We start from the raw sequence: 20082 nt of genomic DNA, 5'->3' as shown, positions 1-20082 counted from the left end.
GAACCTAGTTCAGCTACTGATTGATTGTGTGACTGTGGAAATGGATAAAAGCTCCCCATCAGTGCAGGGAAGAAAAATAAATAAATTTTCATTTTTATCCTCTACAATACTGTCTTTTTTTTTATAGTACAGTACATTGATTATTGCTTTCATTTTATGGATCAATGGCCTCGTTAGATAGTAAAATTCATGTTAAATTCCTCTTTTAGGGGTTGTTTTTAAAAGTCTGGAATGGATTAATTTTTTTGCATGACTTTCTATGGGAAAGCACGTCTTGGTTTTGAAACACTTTGGTTTTGGAACAGACTTCTGGAATGGATTAAGTTTGAGAACCAAAGAACCACTGTACCAATTAGTTTCTGGGCCCCATTTAAAGTGCTGGTGCTGACCTATAAACCCTTTCATGGCTCGTGAGCTCGCTATCTTAAGGGCTGCCTCTCCCCATACAAACTGGCCAGGACACTGAAGTTGTCATTCAAGGCCCTTCCCTATGTCCCTCCCCCACCTCCTCAAGAGGTTCAGAAGGTGACAACACGAGAATGGGTGGCTCCCCATCTGTGGAAGGCTTTCCCCAGAGTGGCTTGTCTGGCACCATCATTACATGTCTTTAGGCACCAGATGAAAACATTCCTCCTCACCCAGACCTTTGGCCATTAAATAATCTATGCCCCGTTAAATGTGAGGGGGGACTGTCATTACAATTATTTCGTTATTATACAGTGGTAACTCTGGTTATGAACTTAATTTGTTCCGGAGGTCCGTTCTTAAGCTGAAACTGTTCTTATCCTGAGGCGCGCTTTTGCTAATGGGGCCTCTGGCGTGCGGTTTCCGTTCACATCCTGGGGCAAAGTTCGCCACCGGGAGCAGCTACATCCGGGTTAGCGGAGCTCATAACTTGAAGCGTTCGTAACCAGAAGCGTCCATAACCAGAGGTACCACTGCACTGTGTATTATTATGCTTCGTATTATGCTTTAAACGGTGTTTCCATGCACTGCTCTGGTTCGCCAGAAGCGGCTTAGTCATGCTGGCCACATGACCTGGAAGCTGTACGCTGGCTCCTTCGGCCAATAAAGCAAGATGAGCGCTGCAACCCCAGAGTCGGTCATGACTGGACCTAATGGTCAGGGGTCCCTTTACCTTTTATTATGCTTTTATTATTATGCTGTATAAACTACATTCTTAATGTTGTACACCACCATGGGATCCTTGGATAAAGGATGGTATATAAATTGAAATAAGGACAATGACAATGACAATAATAATATCATCTCCCTTCCTGGGTGCTCATTGCAAAGCAGAAAACATCCAAGGTGGGAGGTGCCTTTCACTTCATGCTGGACAGGATGAACAACCTCCAACTTGTCTCTCCCAAATTATTGAGTACGTGCGGAAAGCTTGAGAAAGGGTCAGCTTTTTACTTTATGCCAGGCTCTGAGACACATGAAGCAGCAGGAGAAACTCTCTGCATCTCCAAATCCCAGCACGATCCAAGAGACGCCTCTCCTTTCTACATGCCAGTGAAGATATAGTATCTACAGCAACAGTAAATGGTGGGTTAGTAAAGCCGGTTAAAGTTTGTAGAAGCTGGGTGAGAGAAGTTCTAGTGCTTTGTGTCTTTAGTCACTAGGAAATTTATAAGCGTCACATAGTTTCCCAAACTTGGGTCTCCAGCTGTTTTTGGACTACAACTCCCATCATCCCTAGCTAGCTGGACCAGTGGTCAGGGATGATGGGAGTTGTAGTCCAAAAACAGCTGGAGACCAAAGTTTGGGAAACCCTGGTGTAGAAGATAATCCTCCAGTTGCACCCCCGGAAGGTGCAAAAAAACCACCTCTGAGTTTAGTATGTACTGGCACACCTCGCTTAATTGAGCTTTGATTTCTTGCACATCATGGATATTGCTCCTTACGAGGACGTGGGTGGAGCTGCAGGCAGCCTAGCTGCTTCCAGGGGAAGGAAGTCCCCCTCTGCTACCGCCCATCTTCTGACCACAGGATTGGAGCCAGCTGATGCTGGAGTCAGGTTCTTCCCCCTCCTGCCCCCGCAGCCAGGAGGTGCCTGGCTTAACAGACTACAGTATAGTGTAAACGTAACTTTTATATGCACCGAAAAAATGGTGCGACTTGCTTATTGCGATATTCGCTTTTATTGCAGTGGTCTAGAACAGAACCATGGGACGCGGGTGGCGCTGTGGGTTAAAGCCTCAGTGCCTAGGGCTTGCCGATCGAAAGGTCGGCAGTTCGAATCCCCGCGGCGGGGTGCGCTCCCGCTGTTCGGTCCCTGCGCCTGCCAGCCTAGCAGTTCGAAAGCACCCCTGGGTGTAAGTAGATAAATAGGGACCGCTTACTAGCAGGAAGGTAAACGGCGTTTCCGTGTGCGGCTCTGGCTCGCCAGAGCAGCAATGTCATGCTGGCCACATGACCCGGAAGTGTCTTCGGACAGCGCTGGCCCTTGGCCTCTTTGAGTGAGATGGGCGCACAACCCTAGAGTCTGTCAAGACTGGCCCGTACGGGCAGGGGTACCTTTACCTTTAGAATAGAACCTGCAAATGATGTAATGGTGGTATTTTACTCCTACTAAGCAGGCAAAAATGTATAGGACAAGTAAAAATACCTGCTGGAACTGTAAAGAAAAAGAAGGTTCCTTTTACCATATGTGGTGGTCCTGTAAGATGGTAAAAGCTTTCTGGGAGATGATATATAATGAAATGAAAAAAAAAGTTTAAAATAACTTTTGTTAAAAAAAACCCAGAAGCTTTTTTTATTAGGAATTACAAGTACTGACATCCCAACGGACCAGAAAAGACGTTTTATGTATGGAACAACATCCGTTCAGATGCTACTAGCCCAGAGATGGAAAGAAGACAAAGTCCCTATCAGAGAAGAATGGCAAACCAAGCTGATGGAGTATGCCGAAATGGCAATGCTGACTGGAAAACTCAGGAACCAAGAGGATAAAAACTTTACAAAAGAATGGGAAAAAATCGTGAGTTATCAAAGAGACCACTGTAAACAGATGGAAACATTGGCAGGATTTTTATTTCAATTGCCATGGACAATATGGATTAATATAAAAGTTAATATTTGGAAAAAGATGCAGTTTTAAATGTTTAAAACGGGATGGGGGGTGGAGTCCTGAGATTCAGAGAAATCTCTGTATATGGTTATAAATTTGGATTTTTATAACTTTGTACAGTAGTACCTCAGTTTATGAACTTAATCCGTTCCGGAAGTCTGTTCTTAAACTGAAACCATTCTTAAACCGAGGCGCGCTTCCCCTAATGAGGCCTTCCACCACCGGTGCCCTTCCACCGTTCGGCTTCCGTTCGTAGACTGAGGTAAAGTTTGCAAACAGGGACACTACTTCCAGTTTTGCGGAGTTCGTAAACCGAATCGTTCATAAGCAGGACTGTTCTTAAACTGAGGTACCATTGTATTGGGAGGAAAATAATTCTAAAATAAAATAGAACAAAACCTGCAAAATCTCCAAGGTCTGCCTGTATTCCATTCTTCATTCTCTCTACTGTAGCCCAGTGTTAGAGCATCTGTGCTACATGCAGAAGGTCTTGGGTTCAACTCCCGGCATCTATAGGTAGTACTAGGAATGCTATTCCACCATCTGAGACTCTGCAGAGCCACTGCTAGTAGCTGCAGTAAAAGGCAGCTTTCTATGTTCCTCTGAGCCTGGCTTCAGCTGGGGAGGGCATGATATAAATAAAACATCATTATTATTATTATTATTATTATTATTACTACTACTACTACTATTATTATTATTATTATTATTATTATTATTCCTACTCACCCCCAAATCCAAAGAATCCAACAGCACCTACTGTAAATATAATTTGGGTTCCCTTCCCCCTCTACAATTCTACAATTCTATGATTTTGATTCTTGGATTTGGGGGGTGAGTAAAAAGACAGGAAGAAGAAAAAAATATCTGTTAGTAGGATTTCCCCTTTGGGGGAGAATAATATAAGTGAACCTCAAATGCAATCGAGAAAGTAACTCAGGGTGGGGTGGGGTGTTAACTATTCTTTTGATCTTCAACTTGCAATTGTTTGCTTAAAGCGATGGGAAGTATTTGCTGCTGGTCCTTTGTTGCACTGTTAGTGAGTAATACTGAATTAAGGGAAGATAAATGGCTAGACCCCTTTTCTAAATTTCAGAAACCATTTTTTGTGCAAAGTGTTCAATATTCAGAAGCATTTTCTGGGAGAACAGCATTGAGTAGATCTCTCTGGCAGCTGTTAGCCCTACATGGATGGAGTGCCAGATGAAAAACTGCAGCACTGCAGACTGGATATCAATACTGTACCAGACTTCAGTACAGTGGTACCTCGGGTTAAGTACTTAATTCGTTGCGGAGGTCCGTACTTAACCTGAAACTGTTCTTAACCTGAAGCACTACTTTAGCTAATGGGGTCTCCCGCTGCTGCCACGCCGCTGGAGCACAATTTCTGTTCTCATCCTGAAGCAAAGTTCTTAACCTGAAGCACTATTTCTGGGTTAGCGGAGTCTGTAACCTGAAGCGTATGTAACCTGAAGCGTATGTAACCTGAAGCGTATGTAACCCGAGGTACCACTGTATCAGGAGTGAAGAGAAAGTACACTGGAAGTAAAAGTAGGGGGTGTTGACCTGGAAAACACAAAGATCTGTAAAGAATCCCAAGTATTTGTAAGTATTGTATTAATTCCATACACACATAGTGTTGGATCCAGACTTAACTTATCCTTTAGAGCAGGCCTACTGAAATCAGTAGGATTTAAGTTAAATACAACTATCATTTGGTCAGCTTTTTATTACTGCATCTGAACTAAGAAATTTGTTTTTGGAGTTGCAAACAGCAACTTTCACCACTTTATTTTCAAACTATAGATGTATTTCACAATATTAGATCACAACTAATTGCCATGATTTCAGTCCGTCTTCTGTAAGACTGGACCCAACCCATCAGCAGAACTGATGGATTGCTTAACCATGTCCACTCAGAAGTCCTTCTTATTTAATTCAATGGGGCTTACACCCAGGTGAGGGGGGTCGGGAATGGAGACTATGAATGAATAAAGGGCAACAAAATTATCTACGTATATATATAACCACGTGATAAACTATCAATCAATCATTAGCAGGACAATGCAAGGAGAACCTTGCCCCCTTTCTGCGCTGGATCTGAAATCCGGAAATCCGAAATCTGAATATGGATCTGAAGCTGTGATCCATATTCACCCTGTGATTTACAAAATTAAAATTATAACAAACACTTTTAAAAAACCCACTGCTTTATGCAAGCCCTGTATATGCACAAGCAGAAAACTTCAAATATTTAAGTACAAGGTAACAAGTACTTGCATGCATGCTTAAGTTTCTGAAACTCAGGAAGGGTGGGGAAAGTACTATTCACCCAGTGCTTTTCCAGCTGCATTGGCTTCCGGTGGAGTACAGGGTCAGATTTAAGGTGCTGGTTTTGACCTTTAAAGCCCTTCACAGCCCAGGACCCTCATACCTACGGGTATGCCCCACGGAGAACCTTAAGGTCCATTTATAGCAACACCCTAGAGGACCTGGGCCCTAAGGAAGTTAGATTAGCCTCAACCAGTGGCAGGGCCTTCTCAACCCTGGCTCCGGCCTGGTGGAACGCTCTGTCTCTTGAGACCAGGGCCCTGCGGGATCTGATTTCTTTCCGCAGGGCCTGTAAGACAGAGTTGTTCCACTTGGCCTTTGGCTTAGACTCAGTTTGATTCCCTTCTCCTCTTTCTTTTTCCTTTCTCCTCCTATGAAGAAATTGCACCCTAATGTTTTAATGTTGTATCTTAATCTTTTAAATTGTATTTTAATCAACTTTTTATTATTGGTTGTTAGCCGCCCTGAGCCTGGTCTTGGCTGGGGAGGCCGGGGTATAAATAAAATTATTATTATTATTATTATTACTACTACTACTACTACTACTAACTGAGGGGACAGGACAACAACACACATTCATATACATTCCCCACTGAGTGCCATCCACTAGTGTGGACATTGAGAGACTTCAGTTGAAGCGGCTCTTGTGTGGACAAATGTTCACAAAAGCACAACAGAACACTCTGGCGTACACACAGTCTCAGAGAAGATGCAATATGATGTCATAGCCTAGCTGGCCCTTTCACATTTGCACATCATTGTGGTTAAACAGTGAAAATGCATGTGCGATCCAGACCAGAAATAATCAGGGATCAGCTCTGGAAAGTGTGAAGTAACAGAATTACGCCTCAGAGCATGTGCACTTTCGTCTCATACTATCCATACCCTTTCTACTGAGTAGACAGATATTGTGAATTACGGATTGTAGGTAAAGGACCCCTGGACGGTTATGTCCAGTCAAAGGGAACTATGGGGTTGCGGCGCTCATCTCGCTTTCAGGCCAAGGGAGCCAGCGTTTGTCCAGAGATAGCTTTTCGGGTCATGTGGCCAACATGACTAAACATTTCTGGCGCAACGGGACACCATGACAGAAGCCAGAGCACACAGAAACGCAGTTTACCAATTACAGATTGTACCCTAAATGTTACCAAGAGACGGTCAGTCGGTAGCTGCTGAAGGAAGTAGGCCAGGCAATTACAAACGAATCCTATTTTCAAGTTTCAGACAGGTGAACCGTGAAATGCTCCAAAGACCTGCATGGGTCTTTTTTAACATATCCAGTAGTTACTAGAAATCCACCTCATTTCAAGTTAATTTAAGAAATCTGGCACCGTGCCAGTCTTTGGGCCCTATTCTTCCATACCTGCAGTGCATGACTCTTCCTGTCCTTAGGCGAAATTCCCCCTGGTTTCTTGCCACCTCTCTCTCTCTTCTCTCCGTTCTTCAGGCTCCCCTCCTTTTCGCTATATTTCCTGTAGCCACCCTGCCTAAGGGGCTCTCTTCCCAGTCAGCTTTCTATCTGGCTTTTAGAAGACATCTGAAGGTAGCCCTGTTTAGGGAAGCTTTTAATGTTTGATGTTTTATCATGTTTTTAATATTCTGTTGGGAGCTACCCTGACTGGCTGGGGAATTCCAGCTAGATGGGCGGGGTATAAATGATAATAATTTATTATTATTATTATTATTATTATTATTATTATTATTAGCCTCCGGCTGCCTGGCAAAGTGTCCTTCATGGGCTCCCTCAGACGTCACTGGGTTGCCACGGCGACCGGCAGCAGGTGGCTGCAAGCCACTCAGAAAGGTAATTACCCACAATGCCCTGTGAGAGCATTGCTCTAGAACATTCTGGGGGGCAAATGAATAATGGGGGTGCTTTCTGACTGTCCCCTACAGCTGCTCCACAGGCAGGTCTGGATCCTAGAGACAGGAAGGGCCCAGAACAGGTGTCAGTACCTGTGACTCCTGCTGGGGACCTGGCTGTAGACGATAATAATAATAATAATAATAATAATAATAATAATAATAATTTTACCCTGCCCATCTGGCAGGGTGGCCCCAGCCACTCAGGCCTTCCTCAGAGCCCCCCGCCAATACTTCTAGTGTATCTTCTTTTCCATCACTAGGCCTGACGTCAAGTTCTTTCCAGTCAAACGGGCTTTGAATTCCCTCGCCACCATTGAGAGGAAGTCAAATTTGTCTGCTATAAGGAGCTGATAGGGAAAAGGTAAAGGACCCCTGGACTGTTAAGTCCAGTTAAAGGCGACTATGGGGTTGCGGCGCTCATCTTGCTTTCAGGCTGAGGGAACCAGCGTTTGCCCTCAGTCAGCTTTTTCAGGTTATGTGGCCAGCTGGACTAAACCGCTTCTGGCACAACAGAACACTGTGACGGAAACCAGAGCACACGGAGACGCCATTTACCTTCTCACCACAGCAGTACCTATGTTTCTACCCGTGCTGGTATGCTTTCGAACTGCTAGGTTGAGAGGAGGGAGCTGACGCACTGCAGTGGAGCAATGATGTTTTGCACACCGATGGCGCCGCTATTTTCACAAAGCGTCTCAATGGGTTATGCAGATACGTCAAGACCTAAGTAAGTTTGAGGACTGAAGGCTAATTTCAGAGAGACGTGAAGCTTAAGTGAATTCACTCAAAAAAATAATTTAAAAGAACTGGAGTGGACAAGATTATATGCATCATCCAGCAAGCTCTGGAGCTGACCTGGCTGCAACTATTGGTGACGGCTCTGCTTCCAGTTTCACTTTGTAAAGTTCAAAGGGATGGGATCTTCAGCCAGGACGCTGGAAAAATATGGAGTCTCCAAAACAGTGAGTGGCTACCTTAAAAAGGTGGGGGGACGGCAGACTAAGATACAGCAATAATCAACATATATGTATATTATTATGTATATGGGTGTACTTTGAAGAACACTAGGAAGAGGCCACATAGTTAAAGAGCAGCATCAAATATATTTTACCCTGCAGTGAAGAAGGACTAGTGGCAGCATCTAACATGGCAGCAGTAATAGATCATATATTTTCTACTTTAAAGAAAGAAAAAAGAAATATTGCTTCCCATATCACTCATTATCAACTGTCTCTGGCCCTATGATTGGCAGGAGAAGCTGCTGCCCAGTTGGCGTTGATCTGTGACAGGGCCTTCTTGGTGGCAGTTCCCTGTTTGCACTGTTGACTTTCAGGAGGAGAGGAATTTTAAAACATCTCTGTTCACTCAGACGGTTGATGGCTGAAAGACAGTGGCCATGGCAACCTTGAAATTAGCTTCTGTGAGGGTACACAATTGCTTTTAAATGCTTTCGTAGTTAGTTTTTATTTCTTTTAAATATATATATTTTAATTGCAAATCGTATTGTTTTAATATTATTTATGTTTGCTGTGTCCTGACCTCCTTTGGGAGGAAGGGCGGGATAGAAATTTAATAATTCTAAAATTTGTGTATTACTTGAACTCTCATGCCTACTACCTGGTTACTACAATGGCATGTATCTAAAACAGGCATGTCCAAAGTCTGTTGATTTAATCCAGCCCCCATGGCAGTATATGTCCTGGGGTAAAATCCTAAAAAAAGCTTAACAACTTTGGTCGGCCCTCATGCATCTTCACTTCATCAAATCTGGCCCTCTTTGAAAAAAGTTTGGGCACCCCTGATCTAAAATGAAGCTTTTTATACTACCTAGGAACATGCAAAACACTTGGACACGCAGTCCACATGCCTTCTGTATTACAATATTGCCACAATGCACACATTATCCTACAGGACCGCAACTAGACAAAATGTGAAGTGCTTTCAACACTTGAACATGCTAGTGTGGTGTAGTGGTTAAGAGCGGTAGACTTGTAATCTGGGGAACCGGGTTCGTGTCTCCGCTCCTCCACATGCAGCTGCTGGGTGACCTTGGGCCAGTCACACTTCTTTGAAGTCTCTCAGCCCCACTCACCTCACAGAGTGTTTGTTGGGGGGGAGGAAGAGAAAGGAGAATGTTAGCCACTTTGAGACTCCTTCGGGTAGTGATAAAGTGGGATATCAAATCCAAACTCTTCTTCTTCTATACAAAAGTTATCGATGATGTTGTAGAGAGGCCATTTGGCTCTGCTTGTACAAGTAACATCAACAGTCGTAGTACTAATAATTTATTGACGTGTGTAGTGCTTTCAAGTGTTCAAAGCAGGTCACGTCCAATACGTAGCTGCAATCTTTACTGCAGCCCTGTAAAGCAAGTCAGTATTACTATCCACATGTCGCAGACTGACAAGTCTGTGGCTTGCCTAAGCCCACCAAATGAGTTCATGGGCAAGGAGATTTTCAGAGCAAGGACTTCCCAATTCGTTGCTCAGCCTCTTAGCTGCATTGCTATACCAACTCAAATGCAAGAACACTAAGCAAGATCACTTGCTGACATTTCAAATAAATAATAATAATTATAATAAATTTATTATTTGTACCTCGCCCATCTGGCTGGGTTTCCCCAGCCACTCTGGGCAGCTTCCAACAAAGATTAAAAATACATTAAAATGTCACACATTAAAAACTTCTCTGAACAGGGCTGCCTTCAGAGGTCTTCTAAATGTCAGGTTGTAGTTGTTTATCTCTTTGACATCTGATGGGAGGGCGTTCCACAGGATGGGTGCCACTACCGAGAAGGCCCTCTGCCTAGTTCCCTGTAGTTTTGCTTCTCACAAGGAGGGAACCGCCAGAAGGCCCTCAGTGCTGGACCTCAGCGTCCGGGCAGAACGATGGGGCTGGAGACGCTCCTTCTATACACGCTTATTGGGCAGTAAGTTTCATCAAACAAAGTGAGGCTTCCTTCCAAGTAAACATAGGAGAAGGGTATAAATATTCAGAACTTTCCAGATGCAGAGGCAGGTAGTTAACAAGGCAAAAGAGTTTCTCTCCGTGAGTAGAGAGAAAAGGTCTATGTTGAGAAGACGTCTGGAGAATGTAAGATGGGCTAAGTGTATATTTCTTCTACAAATCATGAAAAAATGGCTTTGAACGTATGAAACAGACCAATAAGCCATCTGTTCTGGTGTGCAGCAGTTCAGCAAGGTCCTCTAGCTGGAGAGTGAACCCAGGACCTCATGCAACAGGCAGATGTCCTATATTTATTACTCAATAATATGTTTACCTTTGCCCAAAGCGCTCCAAGTGGCATACAGGGTTCCCTCCCCTATTTTATCCTCACAACAACCATGTGATGCAGAGAAGGTTGAAAGAGAATGACTGGCCCCAGGTCACCAAGCGACCTTCGTGGCCAAGGGGAAATCTGTACCTGGCACATTCTCCACAGTCCTAGTCTCTAACCACTATGCCATGCTGCACCTACCACTGAAATAGCCCCCCCCCCATTTTATGGAGGAGGTAGCTTCAGCTATTAGGAGTAGTTCTAAGCAACAGACATTCATAAAGCTAAGACTATCCCTGTTAGCTTAAGGAGTATGTAATATAAACTGCTAAATGTCACGAGTGTATTTTTTTTTTGCTTGAGTATTTCGCTAGCCTCCTTGCATCTGGCTCTAACCCCAATACGATATGATAATCTTTATTGCCACTGTCCCACACAGAACAACGAAACTGAAAATCTACAGCAGACATTCAGAAACCAATCCGCACTAATGTTTTTTGTCTAAATCAACACTACTAGAGATCTTATTTTTCATGTAGCTGATTCCAGCACAGTGGTACCTCGGGTTAAGTACTTAATTTGTTCCAGGGGTCTGTTCTTAACCTGGAACTCTTCTTAACCTGAAGCACCACTTTAGCTAATGGGGCCTCCTGCTGCTGCCGTGCTGCCGGAGCACGATATTTGTTCTTAACCTGAAGCACTATTTCTGGGTTAGCGGAGTCTGTAACCTGAAGCGCATGTAACCTGAAGCGTATGTAACCCGAGGTACCACTGTACTACTTAATGGATAGCTATATTAGTGTTTTTAGCTGTATCTTAATTTGAAGTTGGCAGGGGGTGAGAAGTTTGCTCAACGTTTCTAGAATATTTAGATATTTCCTTTATTTAAAAAATGGAAATGCTCTGATAACAAAAGCCTCAAGTTTCCTGACCCTGTCTGATGTACCAGACAGGAGCACATTTCTCAGAACAAATCTGGCATGCACATGCAGAAGATGTCCGAAGGGACCCTAATGCCTTCTCTAATTGATTGCCCTTTCATTTTTGCAGAACATTCGAAGAACAAATGAGTTCCTCTGCAGCACCAATCAACTCCAAGGAGGAGGAAGTCACAGTGAGTGTACATTGGTTATATGCACTGATGCTCCCATCAGGGTGGTCTTAAAACTGAAACTGCTTGAAGCAGACGATGAGCAAGGAAAGGAATATAGTCTAGGTACTCAGAGCTCCAATACCCTTAATGCTTCCAGGTCTAAATCAGTGGGTGATTCCATTAGGGATTCAATGCTACTCGCGCATGCAGTTTTTGTGCAGCATCCATAGGTCATTGTCCTCATGGGGGGCGGGGAAGCTGCCCCATATTATTTTGCTGTTTTAGCTAGATTCACTGTTCCCGTGGAAAATCCAGCAAAGGAAAAAAAAAACCCACAGAAATGGTAAAACCAAATTTTAAATGGAGGAGGGAAATGAGGCAGTATTTTGATGATGATGCTGTGCAGACACTGTGAACATACAAAGCAGCACCAAGCCCACAAGAAACCGCTTCATGGAAGCACCCAGTGTTACAGATCAGCCGCTGCAATGGGCAGACTACTGAATGGACCCACTAGGGCAATTCTTGACAAGAAAGGCACCAGTAAGAATACACACACACACACACACTTGCACAAATCTTGATCCTTTTTTCCAATGGACAGTATTTTCATAAGAGGAACTGTTGGAAAGGTGTTTTATTCAATACAAAAATAAATATTAAGAATAAAATAAAACCCATTTTAAACAAACAGACACGCATACAGCTTTTTTTAAAATAAAAAAGTTTTGTGAGACAAACACAAATGCAATTTGTATTGAAAAGAAGTTCAAGCAACTAAACGAGCAGAGTTTCATTAATACATTATCTGTTCTTATTTTATCTGTCCATGTTAGGGGGAAATACTATCTCTATCTATCTATCATCTATCTATCTATCTATCTATCTATCTATCATAGTTATAGATTCTGAAACATATTCTGGACGTTTTAAGAACTGTGTAAAGAACACAATGGACTCTTATTTAGAGCTCAGCACATTCTGCAATTTCATTGTAAAAGCACCATGCTACGTATGTGCTGGGCACATACCTAGGCATCATGAAAAGTTCAGCATACGCATATTTGTAAGATGCAAGCTTCTAACCCTTGACTAGAGGGTGGTGGGTGAATTAGGGAGCTAGGCCACATTGCTCCAAACAATGGAGCATGCTTCTGTAGTTATCTTAAGGCTAACAGAGGCTTAAAAGCATGTGTAAATGCCTGGTGAGGTCTCTGGTGGTGTGGTTAAGCAGATTTTCCAATGCTCAGGAGACAGAGTAGCAAAATTTTGCATTGGCGGATAATTTTAAATGGTTTCTAATGTCTGGAGCAGGAATGGGAAGTCTGTGGCCCTTTAGGTGTCGCTGGACTACAAATTCCATCATTCCTAATATTTGCTGGCTGGCGCTGATAGGACTCAGAGTCCAACAACATTGTGAGGACCCTGATGAAGCAACTGTGCCATTTCTACATTTCTTCTGGGCAGCTATTTTAGGAGATTTTAAAGTGCGCCATCAACAAGCCAGACTCTTGCTTTTCTCTGTTCTCAGGCATGTACATCAAATTATGTTGCACAATGTACGCTGATGAGTTTTGTGAAGCATGGCGATTCCGTAATCCTGACAATAATGTTCTGCTAGTTCAACATTCTGAATTCCATTTGGGGTGGGCCAATGAGGAGCACATTATACCAGTGTCTTGGCTTCTGCAGTGAGTTCCCACGGCAATCTAATGCACAATCCAAAATGCTTAATAGCCTGAATCCTACATTTGATGGATTGATTGATTGATTGTCTCTCAATCCACTCTTCCACTGCATAGCAATGCCCAAAGCAGCTTACAACCTGGAAGATAATGCAATAAAATAAAACCAGCAGAAGAAAAACCCTCACAAAATCTGGTTGACTATATCTAAAACATATCCTAACTAATCCCAAAGGCTTGCTTTAAGTAGTTTTTGAATGGCAGTCTGAAATGCCATTAGAGAGAGAGCAAGGAAGATCTCTTCTGGCGTAGGTATACGTAGATGGGCGGGGTATAAATAATAAATTGAGAAAATTGAGAGGACAGAGTCTGGGCACCCTATGGTGTATACCCAAAACTGAATTTGTAAGAAAGCTCCAAGCATACTCTTGTGGCCAGAGCTGACGAGGTGCATGTGTATAATTTAGTAAGTGTTCCAAGAGCTACATTTGCATTCATATATCAGGACCATGTTTATTATTGTGTTGTTGCCGTTCAATAAAAGCCACCTTGGGACAGGCTAATCTGAAGGGAAGAAGTGGGGTGCTTGCACACATGAATATGCATAAGAACACCTAACCGTTTCCCAGTCACATCTCTACCAGAATCAGCCCTTCCCAAAGCGCCTCTTGTCTTTGTATTGTTGTTTTCTTAAAAAAACATTTTTGGGCACTGTTCACTGAGCACTCATCCTGATTTATTTGTAGGGAGGTTCGATTATGTTGACTATTTAATGAGCATTCATCCTGTTTCGTCAGTGGGGAGGTTTGATGGTGTTGGCCAAGCAAATGTTATCTCACACTTTCCCATTGCTGGTCTGATGTTTAGGGAAAGTGGCTTTTTGTTGCACAAGACCTCCAAATTAAATTTAATTGTGCAACCTGAATTTGCTGGAATGGGACTGAATCCCACTCAAAAACAGCAGGAGAGTGGAAGCGCTCCTGGGCTTTGTTTGTTACCTGCTGTTAAGCGCAATGTGTTTAACACCAGTTAAGCTGTTTTAGATTCTCTCAACAAATCCTGGGCATGGTAGTTTGGCGAGGGTGTCAAGAACACTAAAGATATTCCTGGCTTCCACACAGAACTACAGTTTGCAGGGATCCCTAGCAAGCGATACGACTGGCTGGACCATTTAAAATCTGTCATCAGTGGTGGATTGGGGGCTCTCAAATTTCAGTGGTGCCCTGCACAGCGCTAAAATATGCCACCCGTGTTTCTCGCGCTCCCTTCCACAGCACTGTTGTGGCGCCCCCTATAGCGTGGTGCCCAGTGTGGCCGAACCAGTTGTGCTACCCTAAAACCGCCTCTGCTGTTATGTAGAAAAAGCCTTCTTTGTTTCTCTCCCTGTATTGAAGATGTTCCTTTCGCCTTTTACCTGTTATCTGCTCACATTAGTAGTTTGGTGGTGTGAGCTGACTTTTGGGATTACAAAATCAGAACATTAGAAAAAAGAGGGTCTTTCTCCTTTAGAGCTCTAAGTAGATAGTGGTACTCTTCTAAAATGAAGAACTTTCACTATGTTCTATGAAGCTGTTAAGCCGCAGTATTAAAAGGGAAATGGCAATCCACAAAGTATTTGAGGAATTGCAGTTCCCCCCCCCCCCTAGTTAATTTAACTTCTGTTACACTGGCAGAACCAATTAAGATCTTTAAACAAAAACTGAATTTTTTAGAGGAATATCTCAAATATAAAGTCTGTGAAAATGAATGCCTTTTCTTTCCCACAAGAGATCACAGAAGACTTTTACAAATACATATTGCAATAGAAAATATCTAATTCTGAAGACATTCGCACATTACACTTAAATACATGTCCACCTTTTAAAATGGACAGCTCAAGTTTTCTGCAACTTTCTGGTAAGGCTGTGTCACAGCCAGATCTCCTAGTGCCAATACAGTGGTACCTCGGGTTAAGTACTTAATTCGTTCTGGAGGTCCGTTCTTAACCTGAAACTGTTCTTAACCTGAAGCACTACTTTAGCTAATGGGGCCTCCCGCTGCCGACATGCCGTCGGAGCACGATTTCTGTTCTCATCCTGAAGCAAAGTTCTTAACCCAAGGTAATATTTCTGGGTTAGCGTAGTCTGTAACCTGAAGTGTATGTAACCTGAAGCATATGTAACCCGAGGTACCACTGTATAAATACGCCATTCCCCATTTCCATTTGAAAACACCAGTTAGCTATGCGCTTCATTCATTTTCAGCATATGAAAAATAAAATCTCTGCAAACAAAACCATTAACAAATGAAATTCTTCAAAACTCCGAAGTTGGAAGTAACAGGATTAACAGGCATTGAATCAGAGTTTCAATTTTTTGCTTTGACAAGTCATGCTGAAGAGGGGAACTCAAGCAGCAAAATCCAAGGCAATACATTGATATCTTAGCACAGTGTACAGCAACAAAGAGATACAGTAAATTTCTTCCCCTGCCTTTTAAAGGTCATGCAAAAATAATGGTTTGTAGACAAGAACTTCCATCTCAGCCATTTTACCAGACAAAAGGCAGAGAGCTGAATACTGCATTGGGCCCCACCCAGCTCTGCCTATAACCGTTTTCTATTTTGTAACATTAATGCATTACAGCTTCTCAACTGATTCTTCATTTGTGCGCAGCTTTTTAGCATATCTACACACACACACACACACACACACACCACTTGTAACGCAATCGTGCACACCAATAAAAAGCATCAAAATTGCAAAGAGAGGGCATTGCTTCTCATTTTTCAACATGCAAGGTAAAAAAAATAAATGTCACTATAAATTTATCTTAAACAGTCTTGTGGCGCAATCCTGTGCACATCGACTCAGAAGTAATTAAGTCCAAATGCCTGTAGCGATCCTACACAATGGTACCGGGGTAAGTGCCATCAAACTTAATAGGGCTTGTTTCTGAGTAGAAACCTAGGTGTGGAAGTCACCATTAGAAAATACTAAGCTAGCTATCGTCTAAACAATTTTCAAGCAGTTTTTAAAAAGGCCTGGAAGTAAATTAAAAATAACACAGCAGTTACATTGTGAAGGTTTTGTTGCTCTTCTCCCACAGTACATCAGGTGCATTAATTTCTTTCAGCATGAGTAGGCATTTTTAACAATCAGAAGGTAGCATGATGTGTCTGCTATGAATCCTATTACACCGCTTAATATTATAAGTCATATAACACAGACCGTTGTGGACAATGAAAAGGACGAATATGTTGACACTGATTATTTCCTTTCCTAACTCTATACATGAAGAAACACAACTATGTATGTTCCAATTTAAAAATACAAGGCATGCGCAAAAAAAGGGGGAGGGGGAAATCAAGTAGTCGGCGCAAACACACCGGCCTTATCGTTGCTATTTAATCAGGTGACATCCTCACAGGGGGGGGAAAAAGCCTTAAGAATTTTTGAGTTGTTTTTATTAAAGGTAATTAAAATAAGATCCATTGATCTTTGCCTCCTGCAAACTGAAAAAACCGCTAACAGCAGCAGATAATGGGTGTGAAAACCTAAATAAGTTTAAATTAAATGTAACACATGCACTTAAGACAATTTCCCAAAGACAATAAAATTCTCCTGGGTTGTTTCCCCCCCCAGCTATAGATCCAGGTCTGACATTCCAATAATTGCCTAGTTTTGGGAAAGTGAACCACTGCGTACACATTTATGCACTGCTTGCGATTAAACGCTAGAATAAGAGTTCCACCATAACAGTGTTACACTCCTGTAAGAAAAAGCATGTGATTTACAAAAATTACATACCACTTAATAAAAAAAGTCTCTGTATGTGGTTTTCATTTTTAAATAAATCACTTCAATAATTTCCCCTAAAAACTAGATAAAAACCAAGACAAAGCAGAGCAAAACTACATATCACAAATGAAACAGATCAATGTAACCCCCCCCCCCCAAAAAAAACCCCAGAGGCCAATCAGGCAGTTGAAGGACTTGGGTCATAATGTAATTTGAACAAACACAACTCACATATGGCTCTCTCTGTTTAAAACTGTGATGGGAAAGAGCAGCTCAAATATCCCTGGGAATGGTAGCTTTGTGAAAGGCACCATCATAAAATTGTCCGCAGCTCACCAGGATTTCTTCAAACTTCTTCAGAGAAAGTCATGGCAGTTAAAACTTGCATAAAGCCAGAATGAAGTTGCAGTGTAGATGCGGCCATCCATTCTCGCTGCAATCCTAATCCCACACTAGCCTGTGACTTTAGCAAAACTGATCATATATATATCCTGTACATGGATTCATGACAGGTGCTGGAGTGTTCATTTGGATTGCAGACACAACTCCATATGCTCACCTTATATAACCTGCAGGCACATTTGGAATTTGGAGAAAGTGCCAGGGGTAACAACCCTCCAAGCTGACCCTTCTTCCCCCAGACAAGCAGAGCGATTTTTTCCATGTGGTCTGGGCAAAAGCGAGATGCAGTAGAATTGAACTGGGTCCTGTTAAATGAGCCTTGCGTTGGTGTTGTACGGGCTGCACAACAGAAAAACGACAGATCCAGTACTTGCCAGCACCATCCCTCAGTCTCTAAAGATCACAGATTACCCTTGCCAGGTCCATAAAGGAAGAGAGGAGAGGCTGGCATCCAAACATAAATGAATGGGGGAAGGGGGGGCATTCTCAGCCTTCTAAGAAACATCACTAGTAATCTTGCATAAACAGGTATTAGTGGGCACACCTGTGCCTGCAGGTGCCATGTTGGCAACCCTCACTGTAACACAGTGCAGCAGATTTTCATGTTTTTCATTCAGACATCCACCCTGCCAGGGATGTCAACTTGAATAAAATATTGGGGAGGGGGCTAGGTCAGCCCCACCCTACATAATCGATCACATGGCATGGCACATGCACACCATTTGAATGGCAATGCACATTAACTTTGGGGGCGGCCCCCTCAAATATTTTATGGGGGTGGCTGAAGGGCCCTCGGACCCTAGGAGTTGGCTGCTATGCCCCCCACCATGAGATATGCCTAACTGGAATCCAAAAGGACAATACAACTAGCTGTGAGCACCCAAGGAGCCTATTTCTCAAAAAGCAACACACACACACACAAATATTAATGGCACATAGCAACCTGCTTTTTAAAAGGAGTTCCTGATATAACATGCAAGCCTTCTGTTAAAAAATTAAATTAAATTAAACCCATAAGTTAAAAGTAGCAATCTGGATGCCAGTCATCATCCATAAAGATTAAAAAGCCAGCTTTGCAAATAAGCCCACAAGAGCCACTGACTAGCCCATGAAAGCAAGCAAGCCACAATAACAAAAAGGACAGCATGCCTGACTGCATATACTTGTCATGTGAAGAGCAACCCTATGCATTTTGACGTCCATTGAGTTAAATGGGACTTCCTTGGGAGTAACTGTGCACAGAACTGCAGCCCTATTCACACACCAATGCAACATGCGGTATGCGTTCCTTGCACCCTGACAACTCTCCAATTTTTACTCATCAGAGGAACCAGGCAAGTGTCTATAGAGCAGGTGTGGGGTAAACTTTGGCCCTCCAGATGTTGCTGAACTACAACTCCCAACAGCCCCAGCAAGCAGAGCTAACAGCCAGAGGCTAAAGTGGAAAGAGGCCAACACATGCAACTCTTGCCGTTGCATGAGAGGACATGTTCAAGCCCTGCAAAAACCAGAGGTTCCTACACTTACTCAGCCCCCATCTTTCCATCCAGCCAAGCAACAGGCATCGCCGCAGATATAGGGCACATTCCATCCAAGCAAAAGCACTCAAGGAGGTCATTGGCCCAGGCCAATTCCCGCTTTAAAGGCAGATTTGAACAACTGTTGCTTTTTATTTTCAAAGGAATAAAGGCCATTGTTTCTTTGACCCAGCATGCCTTCTTGCAACCAGTGGTCTTTTGAGCCAGGCACAATCTACTTTAATTAAGTCTGCAAAAAACAGCTCCTCCATTTTGTCTCAAGGCTGGTAGCTGAATGCAGAGTTGGGCTTCCAACAAGCCTAGCAACATCTCTCTCCCCACCCTGCTCAATCTTATTGCTTAACATCTAAACTGAAGATTCCCAGTGCGCTTAAAAGCTTGGCCACCACCTTGTGATTTTTGGATGGTCCTAATAAAGGCATTATTGTTTTGCTATCCAAATTTGGAACTTGTGTGTTTGCTTCCCCAGTGTTAGAGGGGGAGCTTAAACCCCATCAGCACAGATTATTAACAGTTCTTGTAGGCCTCCGGAAAAGCTAGCAAGATTTCACATCGCTTTGCACGGCTAGTTTCTCTTAACAAATGCTCTCCGCACCGAGCCAAAGCTTAGTTAATATAAAATTATAGGAGACAAGCTCAGTTTCTGTACTGCCACAATTCAATTGCACCAAGAACTTCAGTTCTTGGATTTGCTGTGTCAGTTTGAAAAGCTAATTGTTTATTCTGCTTGAATGGCCATTTAGCAATAAGGTGGGTGTTCTGGAATGCTCCAGTCCGAAATCCTATGCACATATTTGCGAGACAATTTGAGGAGCCATTTTGTTCTGGAACATTCTTAGGCAGGTATTACAGGGCAGAAGTTAATCATTTTGACACCAGCGTTCCTAAGGCACTTTTAATGCACATGTTGTCAAGCATCTTGTATCCATCACACTTCTAATTATCCCTCAGGTGGCAGCTGATTTCCCCCCGCAACCAAATGTTTTCTCCTCTGTTTTATATCAACGCTTAAAATTGACAGTTTTGGACTCTCCAT

The 20082-nt window shown here is 42.9% G+C and overlaps 1 protein-coding gene across 1 annotated transcript in view; it reads left to right on the top strand.

The window, feature by feature from the left end:
- Positions 1 to 7503: 7503 nt before the first annotated feature.
- The window catches only part of LOC310660470 (uncharacterized protein), a 129345-nt gene continuing 116766 nt past the window's right edge, over positions 7504 to 20082 (top strand). The window contains exons 1-2 of the mRNA XM_083405271.1: positions 7504 to 8235; positions 11601 to 11664. Of these exons, the coding sequence (XP_083261397.1) occupies positions 8219 to 8235; positions 11601 to 11664 (81 nt within the window). The 5' untranslated portion in view covers positions 7504 to 8218. The remainder of the gene's footprint in view (positions 8236 to 11600; positions 11665 to 20082) is intronic.

The sequence above is a fragment of the Podarcis tiliguerta genome (genome assembly GCF_965153285.1).
Source record: "Podarcis tiliguerta genome assembly, chromosome: 12".
NCBI lineage: Eukaryota > Metazoa > Chordata > Lepidosauria > Squamata > Lacertidae > Podarcis > Podarcis tiliguerta.
The sequence above is the reverse complement of the archived record's forward strand: the minus strand, read 5'-3'. Positions and strand labels throughout refer to the sequence as shown.